Source organism: Nicotiana tomentosiformis, chromosome 8, assembly GCF_000390325.3.
Source record: "Nicotiana tomentosiformis chromosome 8, ASM39032v3, whole genome shotgun sequence".
Lineage (NCBI taxonomy): Eukaryota > Viridiplantae > Streptophyta > Magnoliopsida > Solanales > Solanaceae > Nicotiana > Nicotiana tomentosiformis.
This window is the reverse complement of record NC_090819.1, coordinates 64221085-64238088: the sequence shown is the minus strand read 5'-3', so window position 1 is coordinate 64238088 and position 17004 is coordinate 64221085. Positions and strand designations below refer to the sequence as shown.

The following is a 17004-nucleotide window of genomic DNA, read 5'->3' as shown; positions in this document are numbered from 1 at the left end:
TTCCTTGTTGCAACCTTTATGGCACCAGCATGTGCTTTTACGAACGAGTCTGCTAACATGGCGAAAGAATCAATGAAATTTAGTGGTAAGTTGTGATACCAGATCATTGCTCCCTTTGCGATGGTCTCTCCGAACTTTTTCAACAACACGGATTCGATCTCATCATCCTCCAAATCGTTGCCTTTGATGGCACATGTGTAGGAGGTGACGTGTTCGTTAGGATCGGTCGTACCATTATATTTGGAAATTTCGGGCATACGGAATTTTTTGGGGATTGGTTTTGGGGCCGCGCTCGAGGGAAAAGGCTTTTATATGAATTTTTTCGAATCTAGCCCTTTTATCATTGGTGGAGCCCCCGGAATTTAATCGACCCTAGCGTTATACGTTTTCACTTTTTTTGTCGTTGGCTTCGATTCGCTTTGTGAGTTCCTCGATAATTTAGCAATTTCAGGAGCGGTCCCCGATTCCTGCTCGTTTGATTTCACTACGGCGGGTTCCGTTCTGGGGGTGACTTCTCGAAGAAACGGATTGGAGTTCGGCCCGCTTTGCGTATGAGTTCGGATCTGCAAGTGAGCTATCGCTGCTTGTTGGGCTTGTAGCATTTCGAAAATCATACACAAGCTAACCCCGATTTCCCCCGTGCTGTAGGTGTCTCGGGCTATGGATCGAGCACCGCCCTGAACGCTTCTTTCTGGTTCAGAATGCTGATTCGCTTCTAGAGCTATTTGCGAATTGATATCCAGTGATACTTCTGCTCGAATTTCGGGTTCTTCGATTCGAGCCTCGTTGCCGTTGTCAGGTAGCCTTCCGGCCCCGGGCACCAAGTTGTTGGTTTCATCTTGAAGGCCAGCTTCGAGGTCGATAGGTAGAGCCATTGCTGATTCGAAGTTGTAAGCTGGAGTGTACTGTAGATTTATATCAAACAATCACTGTTACCCTTAGCCCCACGGTGGGCACCAAACTATTTACCTGAAAAATCGGATAACGTTAAATTAAGATATGGTTCTAAGAGTATGCAAATTTCTTTGATACAAAATGACAATACAGGAATTTTTTGCTATGAAATGGGAATGACAGACGGGAAGACAGAAAAATATTAGAAGAACAAGTACAATGAAATCTTCATGTATCTTGGAGGACCTGTGTCTATTGCAGTATATCTCCCTTTTTATAGTAGAGGGTCACTACTTTATCTATAACAACATAGTAAAATAATACATATAGCGGAGAACCCATGATAGTTTGTCTCTCCCTTGATTCTCGCCAAGATTCTCTCCCTTGGTGCGGTTGTAACGGCTCTTGTCCGTGAGCTTGGCACTGACTCGAGCTCGGTGCTAGACTGAATCCCCAGTCTTAGTTCGAGCTTGGTTCTGCCTTGGAGCATCGATATTGGGGGCCTGTGTCGATCGGCGTTGCCTCGTAGTCCGATTTGGACACGGGCTCGATAATGATATCGAGTTGTGCCGTTGATTGGTCTTATAGCTCGAAGCTTGACGTCTCTTCTTCGGAATTCGTCCGAGCATGTCTTGTGGATACCCTTCGATTGAAACGTCATTATCTCGACCGGTCTTTATGGCTGAGAATCGATTTTGACTGTACACAGTATAAAAATATCATGATATGTTTAACATCATGAGTTCTAATGATATTTTTGATGTGTAATTTTTTTTCTTGTCTTAAATTTCATGTTCAAGCAAATATAAGAGTATATAATTGAAATGGAAGACGGTACTTTTGTTTTCCCCCAACATCATAGGATTCCTCGGTTGGAATATGCCTCGTTATTCTTCTTTTGTACTTTTTTAATTGAATATAAATAGAAACTCCATATCTGGGTGTTTGTTGGCGATGTTAGTTGAGTTTCAGATCATCTACTTCCATATCTGGGTGCATCTAGAAACTCGATTTCCATAGGATTTTCTTGACAAAATTTTGATCTTTTTGAGTAACCCCCTCCCGGGAAAAAACATGTTGGCCTTTATTGAGTACCTTAAAAAAAACATCAGATCTTCCCCTGTTTCCCCTTGTGGGTGGACTGTGTAACCACTTTCTTAAATCCTGTCACATATCGTACTTCCGAATAATTAACATAAGTCCATTCAACACCAAACGTTAGTTATAGTTTGCTAGCTTTCGGAACACTTCCCATAGCTTTGGCTCTCTGTCTCAGGACAAACTTTTGAGTCTTTCCTGTTGACGTACGTACGTTTTTGGCAAATCATAGAAAATCACTGTCTTAGGAGCCATGTAATGTGGTAGACGATCACGACAATGCTTGATAATCTCATTAGCACTGGCATTGCATCCATCCTTCAGTTTAACAAATGCACAAGGTGTTGATCATCTGGTCTTCCTACAAGAATATCTGGATGGCTAAAGATTACAGATTCCACTTCGATTGTACTAATGTTTTCTCCACCAGAGATAATGATGTCCTTTGAGCGATCCTTTAATTCTATGTAACCATCAGGGTGCTTCACCCCCAACTTGCCCCAAGTCCCCACTTCGAAACCAGCCCCCTTTAAAAGCATCTTCTGTGGCTTTGGGATCATTTAAGTAACCATTCATTACAGTGTTTCCTCTAAGCATTACCTCACCCATTGTTTTTTGCATTTTCATTGATTCAGGATCCATTACGTCTACTTCCTCCAACCCAAGATGACGAGCCTGCTCATCAGGTGACAGAGAGTTCCATTCAGGTCCATAGGTTTCCGTCAGACCATATCCGTGAATTACATTGAAACCGAGCTCCTTCATCTTAAGTAACACTTGAGGTCAACACGTTTACTGTCCTTGGAAGTGGTCTTTGGACACTTTGTGGTGCATTTATTATCATGTTCAAAACCGTAGGTGCACAAGCCATGTGACTTGGTGCTGAACTATGCTGTCGAAAATCCCTTCTACAGTAACATTTCTCAGGCAAATGTTTGTGCCACCCTGTGCTGCCAAAGCCCAAGTAAGACACCATCCATTGCAATGAAACATGGGAAGAGTCCACAAATAGACAGGCATTGGAGCCATTTCAGCAAGAACTGCAACAAGAGATTTAAGATATGCCCCTCTGTGACAATAGATGACCCATTTTGGACTGGATGTTGTACCTGTGCTGGCAAAATGAGCCCATATTTTGTCAACCTGCCCGATCCGCCCATATTTTAGTGGGTTGGATGAGTGATATTTAATTTGGATAAAATTTGGACTTTAATCCATATTCAACCCGTAGAAATATGGGTATTCATGGGTAAAATATGGGTTAGCCTAGTGGGTTATCTTTCAAGTTTTGCACACTCAAAATGTATGATATCATTTTTTAAACCGAAAATGCTATAAAGGTATTCCAACTCCGCTTCCTTAGTATGTTTCTTCTCATTATAGTTGACTATGTGAGTATTTTTTTCCTTTTTTTTCCTTCTAAACATTGTAAGTATTGCTTACTATTGTTTAGCGTCCCTGTTCTTTTTTGGTTAGCTTAAATATTTTGGAAAATATTTTTCTCATGAACTTATTGGAGGAAAATATTTTTCTTATCAAGAGAAGGGTTCCAAAACTCATTTTTAATTTTCCCCATCCTCCACCAACCCACCCCCTACACCTGCACCCACTCCCCCTCCCCAAAACACCCTACCCCACCCCTACCATCCCAACCCAACTCCACCCACCCCACCCCCACCCCCACCCAACTCAATAGAAATATTATTAAGAGTACCTTTTTTTTCAATTCAACAAAATGAGTATTTTCTTTTCGTAATGTTAAAAAAGTATTTTTTTTCTTTTCATGGTGTAGAAAAAGTATTTTCTTTCATTTCAACAAAATGAGTACTTTCTTTTCATATTGTAGAAAGAGTACTTTCTTTTTCAACCAAGAAAATATTATCTTCTTTTTAGTTAAGGAGCACATATTTCAACGTTGAATTTGTACATAGTCATATATTATTAGAGAATTTTTTGAATATAAATAATATCTTTCTATTTATAGTATTTTTTGGAATTTGTTTAGTTTTATATTGGATTGCAGACAACATATGAACAAAGTAAAAAATGCACAGAGTCATATAATATTAGTGATATTACTTAATGTGCATTAAGCATAAATTCTTCCTAAAATGAAAACTATCATATTTTGTGGAAGAGTAACTTAAGTTTACAATATGATAGTCAAATTTGAATAAATTTAATGAAGAAGAGTATATATTATTCCAGTTAAACTTATGACACTAAATAATCTGAGCAAAAAGGAAATTATAAATTGCACTTGAAAAAATATTACACTTATATAATAGAGGAATTTTCAGAAACCGCTATTGTTTAGTGACTATTAGCTTCCTATAGCTACCATATACATAATTACTTCATATAGCTACTATTCAGTTGTTAAGGCGTGTATTTGCTGTATTCGCGTTGTTGTATTCATGAATACAACAGCAAAAAGCGCCTAAAAATCAAAGCAGTCCAGCTATAAGTGAATGTATTCACATGTATTCGCGTCATGTATTCATGAATACAGTAATGGCAATCACCTTAAAAATAGGTCTGTCCAGTTGTCTAATAACGGAAATAATATTAATTAGCGTGACACACTCCTAATATAACTAAACAAAATCAATTCTAACATGCCTCATTATCAACCCAATCAATTAGAATGATTTTTCAATTGTATATACTGTTGTATTTAACTTTTGTATTTAGTGTGTTTCAATATTTTTTTTTTTACTATTGCATTCATTAGATTCAATGTTTGTATTTACTGTATTCACTATTTTATATTCATTGTATATAATTGTATTTGTATTAACAATATTTTAGTTATTCCTAATACATGTTATTACTGCTGTATTTCGATATATTTCATTGGTTGTATTCACTGTATTTCTATTTGTATTCAGTGTATTTTACTGTATTTTAAAATTAAATGTATTCATTGTTTATATTCTATTCTATTTTAATGTTTGTATTCAGTGTATTTCAATGTTTATATCATGTATTCATGCATACTGTATGTACAGTATGCATGAATACAGGTGTATTCAGCTGTATTAAAAAATATAGACCTTCGAAATACATGAATACATGCAAAAAAAATATATTTATATAAAAATACAATGTATTTTAGTGAATTTGTAAAGAATATAATGTATTTGTATCATTGTATGTGGTTAAATTGCAAAGAAGAGAAGAAAGTTGTCGGGGATGGCGTTTTTCGGCCAAGAAAAATACTGTATACATTATATTAAAACAAAAAATGGAGACGAACAAGAATCCCGCCCCTCAAATCTTCTCCGGCATAGAAAATATTGTAGTATATGTCGTTCATGTTACCGTACCCATGCTCTAATCGGATTATTTCGACATTGTTTTTGCTCCCCGCGCAGTGACCCTAGCCTCAGAGCGACGAGAGAGAATAGATAGACCACATTGATTAGAAAGAAATATGTAAGAGGCCATTTGCAATAATCAAACAGCAAAAGAATCTCTTTGTTACTAATTATCTCATCTTAAGGAAGTTTCAAGGCATAAAATAGCTAGAGAAGGTAGGGAAAAGGGAGAAACTTCAATATGTAGCTTCCATAAGAATGTCTTCCATGTAGTTGTACATTAGATAACAGGAGATTTGAAAAGAGTGAAACACATTAAATTATCTCAGAAGAGAGAGAGAAGGAAGAGGAAGAGGAAGAGGAAGAGAAAGAAGAAAAATTATGAGAGAAAATCGTGTGTTAATTGATAAAAAGAGAAAGGAAAATCATAAATAGCGTATTTCATGCATCAATTGTAGTATATACTTTAAATACCTATTTTGTTATAAAATATAAAAGGTAGCTATAAAAAATAATATTTTAAAATAATTTTTTGGTTTATAATAAATAGGGTGTATACATTTGCTATGGGAGATAAAATTTCCTATATAATATGGGTTAACCCATATTCAACCCGCCCAATTGACACCCAACCCGTTTTTGACCAGCATGAAATATGGGCGGGTTAAAACCCAGTCCATTTTTAACCCGCCCAAATCCGACCTAACCCGCCCATTTACCACAGGTATAATTGAGAGCAATAGCATCCCATTCATCATTTGGCCATACTATCTCAGAATTAGGTTCTCCCAGTAGCTAAAAAGGACTCATACTCCAGATTTTTGGGAGCCAAGCTCCTATTATTATTATTACTGGATAACTGACTCTCACTATCAGAGATCAAGATTAGATGTGGCAACTTGGCACTTGCCTTTGACAGAATATTAATGTACCCTTAGCAACATCCAGCAACTGGTAATCTACAAATATGATTTTGGCCTCTGAATATTTAAGTAACACAGAGACCATTGCTGAATCATGACGTGTATTAAGTGCACAAAGAACTGCCCTGGCCATTAGTGTAGCTCATACATTGAACAAATATATGGAGCCAAGGCAGCAACCTGCTCGGAAATTTAGGAAACTAATTAAGAGCAGTACCACTACAAAGATGGCGATCTGAACGAAAACTCAATTCCTTCTCGGTTATAAGAAAAACTAAGTAATGTTAAGCATGATTAACTAAGTGGTAGAGGAGGCAAATGCTTAACTGCTTCCAAGATATGTTATACTTTCACTGACACCTAAGTCATCACCACATCTTTTATTCTTTTGAACAAGCCTTTTAAATAAAAATTTGTTGTCTATTATCTGAGTCACTGACCGGATCATTAATAAAAGTAAAGTGTAGGCACGTACTTGATGTGGATGTGTGTAAGTATCCGGAAATTGGTATATATAATTTTTTATCAGAGTTATTTGTAGTGTATTTTGAAGAATTTGCACGAAGTAACAATTAGACTTTAAACAAATTTCTTCAAGAACTCAAGGGAAGATTTTGCAAGATTTTTTCCAAAAGGTAATCCTACACCCTTAGACTTACATGCATGGATTTATTATGGGAATATGAATAATAATTAAGTATCGGAACTTATGGGATGGAGATTGGAAGCCATAAGTTTCCAATTTAAAAACTTAGTCATTGTAGAGATTGAAAGGTGATTATTTGATGGAATTTTATTGGTTGGGTGTGGATGGATGGTCATGCATGTGATGTTGGAAGTTATAAATTGTTTATGAACGATGGTGGAATAAATTGTTAGTAAATGGTGGTAGTTGGATGAACTAATTTTATGGTTAAAAAATGTAGAGATTTATGTCTATTAGGTGTTTGATAAAATACCTAAATGGCCTAAATTATGGAATTTGTTACTATTATTGGTCCCATAGGATGTTGTTATTGTAGATTAAAGTTTCTTAGTGTAGTAGATCATTGTAGTATCATTAAGGGGCGGATTTGAGATATGTTGGCTAAACTTCTCTCTTAGAATTGAATCCCGCGATATTCTCGTATGTCTCAAGTATGATGGGCCAATTTCTTATTTCTCATGTCCCAAATTATTCATTATAAATTTGACTATTCTGAATAAGCTTTGTGTCGAAAGATGTATGTTCAAATGTGTTCCGAATACTCTTGTCATACTATGTTATCATTTGAGAATGTGTTCAAGGTATGAGTTGTGTATTAAAACGTTATGACTTCAAATCGTGTTCTAAATGAAAGTCATTATGCCAAAATTGTGAAAGAAATTCAATGTGCTTAAGACTCTTAATTATTCATATGTGTACTTAAAGTCTTGATTTGAAATGCCTTGTTGTTAATAATCCATGATGGTGCTTGAAAGTGAAAGAGGTGAGCATGAAATATGTGTTTACCGGAAAAATCGGATAGCGTTAAATTTTGTGTATGGTTCTAAGGATATGCGATACAATTCGATATAAATCGTGTAGAGAAATAGAGATACGTATATTCTTGACTATGAGAATGCAAATAGTTGGCAATAAGAATGATTGAGATAAAATAAAGCAAACACAAAGGGATATCTTTCAATCTGAGAAGTGATTTTTTTTGTCTCTGCCCTTTAGCTTACAAGGATTCCCCTTTTTATAGAAGGGGGTCATTACAAAAAATAATAAAATAAAGCATATACTGGAAGGCCTATGATGACTTGTCTCTTCCTTGATTCCCGCCAAGATTCTCTCTCTTGGTGCGGTTGCAACAGCTCTTGTCTGTGAGCTCGACACTGGCTTGAACTCGTTACTGGGTCGGGCCCTTCGGTCTTGGCTCGAGTTCGACTTTTGAGATAGGCGTCGTGCATTTCCGAACTCGAAGCAGTGCCTTGCGGATCGATTCGGTCACGGGCTCGATAGGTTTATCGAGCAGACTCCTCGAGCGACCTTCGGGCTCGAGGCTCGTTAGTACCGACTTCAGAGCTCACTCCTAAAATCTCATTCTGACTTTTTAACACTCGGACTCGATCGAACGTAGGAAAGCCGAAATCTATTTCGACCGTATACAGATAGTCCCATTATTTCTCACGAAGGATGCGGTGAGAATCGATGTGATTTTTGGTGGTTCGATCGGGTCATAAGCCGATGTTTTCACAGGGATCGATTATGACGTATGTGATAGATGTCCTATCGATTCAGCCTTTCAAGGTATTTAATGCTTGTCAGATGGCGGTCGGCCACCTGTGATATTGAACCGTCACGGTGCGAGCCTATAAATAGCTCTTCCATCTATCATTTACTTCTTTCACGCGTTCACTCCCCCAAATTGTCTCATCCTTTCTTCCTTTCTTGTTGCTACTAGAGTTTTGGTGTTGTCACATTTTCACTTTCCTTTGTCTTTCTTCCTCCCATATTAATGGCCAAGACTTCGAAAACTGTGCCTCAGAAGGAGAAAGCTTCTTCTTCACGGCCGTTCGGCGACAAGGCGTCGGTGGAGCCGTCCACCTATGACTACATTCCCGGCCCGTGTACTCTAAAGATCGATTTTAAGATTGAGAATCCTTCATCCGTCCCGTGTCAATGTATATGTGCTCTATAACGGAGGGTCATCTCGAGGCCGTTAGAAAAGACTGCAACTGGGGTTCCGAAGTTGTATTGCAAATTCCATCCTCCGAAGAGAGCGTTGTCACCCATGTGGAGGGATTTTTAAGTATTTACACTTATTCCTTCACATTGGGTCCGGTCGACCCGATGATCATCGATTTTTGCAAGAGATATTAGGTCACCCTTGGTCAGATTCATCCCTCTTTGTGGCGCATAGTAATCCTACTTCGCTTCTTCTCCACCAAAGCCAAGGGGCTGGATTTTTCCCTAAATCACCTCATACGGTTATATCAGCCTCAAATATTTCGAGGATTAATCAAACTTCATCGTCGGGCATCGAAGGCTTTGATGTCGAGTATCGACAAAGACAAGGATCGGGGTTGGATTGGGTGTTACATTCCGGTGAGGACCTGTGACCTCATTCCGGAAGAGAAGATGTCGTTCCCCGAGGAATGGAATTTCGACCGTAAGTTGTTCTCATAAGACGTCGCCTTTTGTATCCTTTCCTGAATTTTTTTGATGTTTCTTCCCGATATACAGCTACCCCTTGGATGCCACAAGCGGTGCCCGACCTCGAGGATTGGGTTCGGAAGTTAGCCTCGACTTTCTCTTATGCCGAACGCGCTTGGCGTGATTTGGCTAAAGGCAGATGGGAAGCCAAGAACCATGGTAAGGTTTTACTTCTCGTTTCCTTTGAAGCGCTCTTTATGCTCCATTCGTTACCGATTTTCTTTCATGCAGGCGTAACCAAGGACGCCGCTTTGAGGCCTTTGAGCGGTGAAGAAGGAACCAAGTCCCCGGTCCCGAAACTGGGGAAAGACAAGAAGCGCAAAGCTGCCTCTCGATCAGAGGGCCCCAAGCCTAAAACTCGAAGGGTGAGGAGGAAGGAAATTGCCATTTTGATTGACTCGGTCCAACGATTGAGAGAATAAGAAGAAGAAGAAGAAGAGGAAGAAGGAGGTGCCTCGGCTTTGGTGTCCCGATTTGCTAGAGCTATCGAGGTCACTGAAGCTCCTGAACCGATGGCAGATGTACTGGTCGGGGTTGACTCTGGGATCCCGAGTCTTGATCGGAACGCCCCGAGTGATTCACTTGGGACTATGACAGCGGTTTATTCGCTTTCTCTTCCCACCTTTTCTGAGGAGGCGTTAAAGGAAACTCGAGAATTGAAGACCCTGGATATGGGCGGAGGCTCTAGTGCAGGGGATCTTTCGGAATTGCTTTACCGGAGTCGGTGATGCTTCCGATATCGGGGACGCTTCTCTTCTACTGGAAGAGGCCCAACGTTTCATTACTCGGGTAATGATTTTACTATACTTGGTTTCTTTGTTCTTTTCCAAATTTGACTCGTGTTCTTTCCCTATTGTACATGCCATTAGTAGATTTCGGGTCGACCTTAGCGAGTGTGAGGTTGAGCTTCAGAAGGTCTTGGGGGGGAGAGATGCCTTGCGGCTTCTTTGCAGCCAAAAGGACGAGGCTATAAAGGACCTCCAAGCGGATTTGGCTAAGGCTCGTGAAGAAGAGGCCGAACTTGACAAGCAGGTGAGCCTTGTTCTGTTAAAGTATGGGTTTGACTCGACTGTGGAAATTAACCCTTCATTGTCTCAGCTGCAGCAAAAGGTTGAAATGATCGGGTCACTTCGGGAAGAAGTCGATCAAATCAAAGCTGAATGTAATCGGTGGAAGGAGACTATCGATCGCCTGGCTACGGAAAAAGAGACCATTTTGACCAACTTATTATCGGTCGATGTCCAGTTTCGAAATGTTAAACAAAAGGGTTCGGCTCAAGCTAAGAGGATCGAGGAGCTTGAAGCCCAGCTTGCTGAGGCCAAGGCCAAGGTTGAGTCATCGAAAATCTTGGCGGATAAGTCCATTGACGTGTATCGGGATGATGCCGAGGCTGCTCAGATGGAGGCACGAGAGGCGGCGGATACTGCCGACACCCGAGCACATTGGATTGCCGAACTTGCTAAATGTAGGTCTCGAAGGGAGACCCTCGAGGAGATACATGTTTGGGGTTTCGACCTTACTGAAGAAATAAAAAAGGCTAAAGAGCTCAAAGCTGAAGCTGAAGCATTGGCTTCTGATGGCGATGATGATGACGATGACGGTAGCAAGAGCGAATCCGAGTATGGGAGAGAGCCTGACAGAGAAGCAAACTCCCTGAGGATGATCAGGAAGCTTAGTTCATAGTTTTTTTATGTTTGTAATCAATCATGTAGAAACTTTTGTATATAGACAACTTTGGCCAATTTGTGAAGACTTTATGCGTGCCTTACAAATGTTTTCATAAGGATCTTAACAATTCAATCTAATTTGGACTTTGTAATCTCTATTTATTGATTTGTTCGAAGTGACGTAGCCTTCGGGCTTACTTGTTGAGTTAATAATTCGAACTTGAAGAAATATAATCCGTAGGCGTAATAGTGGAGTGAGTGCTTTGCTTGAATTTGAAGTGAAAGTAGCTCGTAGGTTTTAATCGTCGAGTGAATGATTCGAACTCGAAGTAATGTAGCCCGTGGACGTGATGGTCGAGTGAGTGATTGATCGAAATCGAAATAAAAGTAGCCCGTAGGCTATAGTCGTCGAGTGAATGATTCGAACTCGATGCAACGTAGCCCGTAGGCATAATGGTCGAAGTAGCCCGTAGGCTTAGCAGTCGAGTGAATGATTCAAACTCGATGCAATATAGCCCGTAGGCATAACGGTCGAAGTAGCCCGTAGGCTTAGCAGTCGAGTGAATGATTCGAACTCGATGCAACGTAGCCCGTAGGCGTAACGGTCGAAGTAGCCCGTAGGCTTAGCAGTCGAGTGAATGATTCGAACTCGATGCAACGTAGCCCGTAGGCGTAACGGTCGAAGTAGCCCGTAGACTTAGCAGTCGGGTGAATGATTCGAACTCAATGCAATGTAGCCCGTTGGTGTAATGGTCGACGTAGCCCGTAGGCTTAGTGGTCGAGTGAGTGCTTGCTCGAACTCGAAATAAAAAGTAGCCCGTAGGCTTATTAGTTGAGTGAATGATTCGAACTCGATGCAATATAGCCCGTAGGCATAACGGTCGAAGTAACCCGTAGGCTTAGCAGTCGAGTGAATGATTCGAACTCGATACAACGTAGCGCGCAGGCGTAATAGTCAAACTAGCCCATAGGCTTAGTGGTCGAGTGAGTGCTTGCTCGAACTTAAAATAAAAAGTAGCCCATAGGCTTATTAGTCGAGTGAATGATTCGAACTCGATGCAACGTAGCCCATAGGCATAACGGTCGAAGTAGCCCGTAAGCTTAGCAGTCGAGTGAATAATTCGAACTCGATGCAACGTAGCCCGTAGGCATAACGGTCGAAGTAGCCCGTAGGCTTAGCAGTCGAGTGAATGATTCGAACTCGATGCAATGTAGCCCGTAGGCATAATGGTCGATGTAGCCCGTAGGCATAACAGGCGAAGTAGCCCGTAGGCTTAGCAGTCGAGTGAATAATTCAAACTCGATGCAATGTAGCCCATAGGCATAGCGGTCGAAGTAGCCCGTAGGCTTAGCAGTCGAGTGAATGATTCGAACTCGATGCAATGTAGCCCGTAGGCGTAATGGTCGAAGTAGCCCGTAGGCTTAGTGGTCAAGTGAGTGCTTGCTTGAACTAGATGCAATGTAGCCCGTAGGCGTAATTGGTCGAATTTAACTTGATTCTGTTTGCATAATAAATCTCCAAATAGAGGAATGTTCCTTGGATATAAGATGCCGATAAAGAAGAGAACTTTTTTCGCACGTTATTACACATGTGTTCATGTTTCGTGCCTGGGTTCGGGCCAATCTACATGAGCATGGTTCGTTTCGACCATTTGGCTCTTACAATTTTTCCTATTGGAACCCTATTGTTGTGAAATAACTCTCTTACATCTGAACTTGATGTATTTGAGGGCCTAATGTCCCCTCAGTATTCGAGGTCGATTGTAAAGAGGCCTCAAATATTGTTGTAAGTGCAGCACGATCAATGGTTACCTCATTAAAAACCTTGCCAAAAAACCCATTTGGGATAAAACCGGTCTAAGGGAAAAAGAGTGCAACGCGTGCTTTCAAGCGAAAGATCCATCTTAGCCCTCGTTCGGACTTCTGCAGGGGTCAGTTTTGAAATGTAAATGAATATGGAAATGTCTTACCTTCGCAGTAGTACCGTTTTAGATGTGATACATTCCAGCTTCTTGATAGTTGTTTGCCGTTTATAATGCCGAGCATATACGATCCCTTTCCGATGTTCTCGAGAACCTGATATGGTCCTTCCCAATTCGGTCCTAGTTTTCCTTCGTTCGAATTTCGAGTATTGATGGTAACTTTTCTTAACACTAAGTCCCCGGGCTTGAAATGGCGGAGCTTGGTTCTTCGATTATAATATCTTTCGATTCGCTGCTTTTGGGCAGCTAATTGGACGAGAGCAGCTTCTCGTCTTTCGTCCGATAGTTCGAGGCTGGTATTCATAGCCTCGTTATTTGATTCTTCCATCGCGAATCGAAATCTGGCACTAGGTTCACCAACTTCGACCGGTATCAATGCTTCGAACCCACATACTAAGGAGAATGGGGTCGCCCCTGTACTGGATTTTGACGTCGTCCTATATGCCCAAAGGACTTCGGGCAAGATTTCTATCCATTTTCCTTTAGCATCGTTCAACCTCTTCTTTAGGTTTTGAATGACAGTTTTATTCGTTGATTCGGCCTGTCCAGTCCCACTGGGGTGGTATGGCGTCGATAGTATCCTTCTTATTTTGTGGTCTTCGAGGAATCTTGTTACTTTGCTGCCAACGAATTTTTTTCCATTATCACATACTATTTTGGCGGGTATCCCGAATAAGCATATGATAAGATCCCAAATAAAGTCTATAACTTCTTTCTCTCTTATTTTCTCGAACGCCTGCGCTTCAACCCATTTAGAAAAATAGTCAGTCATAAATAAAATAAATTTGGCTTTACCTGGGGTCGATGACAGAGGGCCGACGATATCCATTCCCCATTTTATGAACGGCCATGGGGATAGGACTTAGTGGAGTTGCTCTCCGGGTTGATGGATCATTGGTGCAAACCTTTGACATTTGTCATATTTACGAACAAATTCCTTTGCATCTTTGCCTATATCGATCCAATAATACCCTGCTCTGATTATTTTTTGAACTAATGTATCGGCACCAGAGTGATTCCCGCAAGTGCCCTCGTGCACTTCCCGTAGGATGTAATCGGTATCTCCCAGACCCAAGCATACTGCCAACAGCCCATCGAATGTTCTTCGGTACAGCGTTCCGTCCGAAGCCAACGTGAATCGAGCAGCTTTAGTCCGTAGGGTCCTAGAATCTTTAGGGTCCGATGGGAGCTTTCCGCTTTTTAAGTATTCAATATACTTATTTCTCCAATCCCAGGTTAAGCTTGTAGAATTTATCTCAGCATGACCTTCTTCGATTACCGATCTCGAAAGTTGAATAATATTCCCCGAGCCCAAGTCATCTACCTCGACCGACAATCCCAAATTCGCAAGCGCATCGGCCTCATTATTCTGTTCTCGTGGAACATGCCGTAAAGTACATCGTTTTAAATGGTGCAAAGTGACAAGCAGTTTATCTAAATACCTTTGCATTCTACCTTCTCGAACTTTGAAGGTTTTGTTTACTTGACTCACCACCAGCAAAGAGTCACAATTGGCTTCAATGACTTCTGCTCCCAAGTTTCTAGCTAGCTCGAGACCTGCAATCATGGCTTCATACTCGGCCTCGTTGTTAGTCAACCTGATAGTTTTAATAGATTGCCTAATAGTGTTACCCGTGGGTGGTTTCAAAACTATGCCCAGCCCGGATTCTTCGAACATTTTATTTACTAGGCGTTGGTAAGTAGCCCCTGAATTCTTTAGCCCGAAGGGCATCACATTATAACAATACGTTCCATATTTGGTGGCAAATGAAGTCTTTTCCTGGTCCTCCGGGTTCATCTGGATTTGATTATACCCGGAATAGGCATCGAGAAAAGTGAGGATCTCGTGGCCGATCGTGGCATCGATCATGCGATCGATGTTGGGCAGCGGAAAGGAATCTTTGGGGCATGCTTTGTTCAAATCCTTATAGTCCACACACATTCTAAGTTTGTTCCCTTTTTTAGGCACTACAACTACGTTGGCTAACCATTCGAGATATTTTACCTCCCGAATGGACCCTACTTTGAGAAGCTTGGTTACCTCGTCCCTTATGAATGCGTGCTTTTCCTCGGACTGGGGTCTTCTCTTTTGCTTCACCGGTCTGAACCTAAGGTCCAAACTTAGCCGATGTGTCGTTATGTCCGGCAGGATCCCTGTTATATCTAAATGGGACCAGGAAAAACAATCTATGTTATCGATAAGAAATTGAATGAGTTTCTTCCTGAATTCAGGGCTCAACCCCGTTCCCAAGTATACCTTTCGCTCGGGCCAGTGCTCGATTAATGTGACTTGCTCTAGTTCCTCGATTGTTGATTTGGTGGCGTCGGAGTCATCGGGAATCATGAAAGATCGAGGGACCCTTTGATCATCATCCTCTTCGATCTTCTAGTTATCTGACTGGGTCGAAGCCGATGTCTGTGATTGCTATTTGGTGTCCCGTTCTCCTTCTGAGCCCGATCCTTCTATCGACGAAGGTGAGGACATTGGTTTAGCTTCCTCGACGGCGAACATTTTCTTTGCGGCTGGTTGTTCACCGTACACCGTTTTGACACCTCTCGATGTCGGGAATTTGAGGGCCTGGTGTAGGGTCGAAGGTACAGATCTCATGTTGTGGATCCATGGCCTTTCGAAAAGGGCGTTGTATCTCATATCTCCTTCGATCACATGAAACTTTGTTTCCTGGATGGTTCTGGCCACATTTATTGGTAGGATTATCTCGCCTTTAGTGGTTTCACATGCCATATTGAACCCGTTTAGAACCAGAGTTGCGGGTACGATCTGATCCTGTAGGCCGAGTTGTTCTACTACCTTCAATCGGATGATGTTGGCCGAGCTACCTAGATCGATTAACACACGCTTAATTTTAGTTTTATTCATGAGTACGGATATTACCAGTGCATCGTTATGAGGTTGGATGACCCCTTCTGCATCTTCATCATCGAAGGACAAAGTCCCCATGGGGTGCGTAATCTTGAGTCCGAGATCGTTTTTCCCTTACAATCGATGTTTTAGTGCGTTTAAGCACTGGTACCTGAGGGGTATCGATGCCACCGATGATCATGTGAATGACGTGATGCGGTTCTTCTTGCTCATTTTGTTTGCTGAAATCCCTGTTTTTTAAAATGGTTCTTCGCCCTATCACTCAGAAATTCCCGAAGGACCCTTTGTTAAATAAGCGGTCTATTTCCTCTCTTAGTTGCCTGCAATCTTCCGTTCTGTGGCCATGGGTACCATGATATTCGCACGTTTGATTGGGATTTCTTTGGGCAGGATCGGTCTGCATGGGTCGAGGCCATTTAGTGTCTTTGATGCGTCCGATGGCCGACACGATAGCAGATGCACCAACGCTGAAGTTATATTCTGATAATCTAGGTGCTTCTATAGGATCGTCATATTTATCGAAGCCGCTCTTACTCATAAGTCCCCGAGAATTTTGCCCTCTGTCAATCCTTCGATTGTTCCGAACTGTATTGCGTGCTGAACCGTTATTCACCCGATCTGCGACGTACAGTTGGTATCAGTCTCTGTCCGACCTTTGTTCTCTGTCGATCTCCTTTTGGTTTTTAGTAGCTGTCATGTTCTGATGCACGGGTCCATACGGAGCTCCCAACTGATCATCCTCGACCCTAATTTTCGATTGGTATCGGTTGTGTACATCTGCCCAAGTTATCGCTGGAAACTCGATCAAATTTTGTTTCAGCCGATGTGATGCTGTCGAACTTAGCTCGTTCAACCCTTGGGTGAAAGCTTGTATGGCCCAATCGTCTGTGACCGGTGGTAATTCCATGCGTTCCATTTGAAATCGGGATACGAATTCCCTCAGCATTTCATTCCCCCTTTACTTTACTTTGAAGAGGTCTGATTTCCTTGTTGCAACCTTTATGGCACCAGCATGTGCCTTTACGAACGAATCTGCTAACATGGCAAAAGAATCGATG

General features: G+C 41.3%; 1 protein-coding gene and 1 pseudogene across 1 annotated transcript; one reads left to right on the top strand and one right to left on the bottom strand.

Moving 5' to 3' along the window:
* Positions 1-2116: 2116 nt before the first annotated feature.
* Positions 2117-6368, bottom strand: LOC104087973 (butanoate--CoA ligase AAE1-like; annotated as a pseudogene).
* Positions 6369-10006: 3638 nt separating this feature from the next.
* Positions 10007-11099, top strand: LOC138897598 (uncharacterized). Its single transcript, XM_070183588.1, has 3 exons — positions 10007-10140; positions 10289-10820; positions 10953-11099. Exons 1-3 carry the CDS (start codon positions 10007-10009, stop codon positions 11097-11099), a joined length of 813 nt encoding a protein of 270 aa, XP_070039689.1.
* Positions 11100-17004: the final 5905 nt, after the last annotated feature.

Excerpts from the sequence above, each read along its gene's own strand:
- LOC138897598 (XM_070183588.1), top strand. The coding sequence starts at position 10,007 with ATGACAGCGGTTTATTCGCTTTCTCTTCCCACCTTTTCTGAGGAGGCG. Across the intron at positions 10,141-10,288 it reads GAATTGCTTTACCGGAGTCG|ATTTCGGGTCGACCTTAGCG; the intron begins GTGATGCTTCCG and ends TGCCATTAGTAG. Across the intron at positions 10,821-10,952 it reads CCGAGGCTGCTCAGATGGAG|GCTAAAGAGCTCAAAGCTGA; the intron begins GCACGAGAGGCG and ends GAAATAAAAAAG.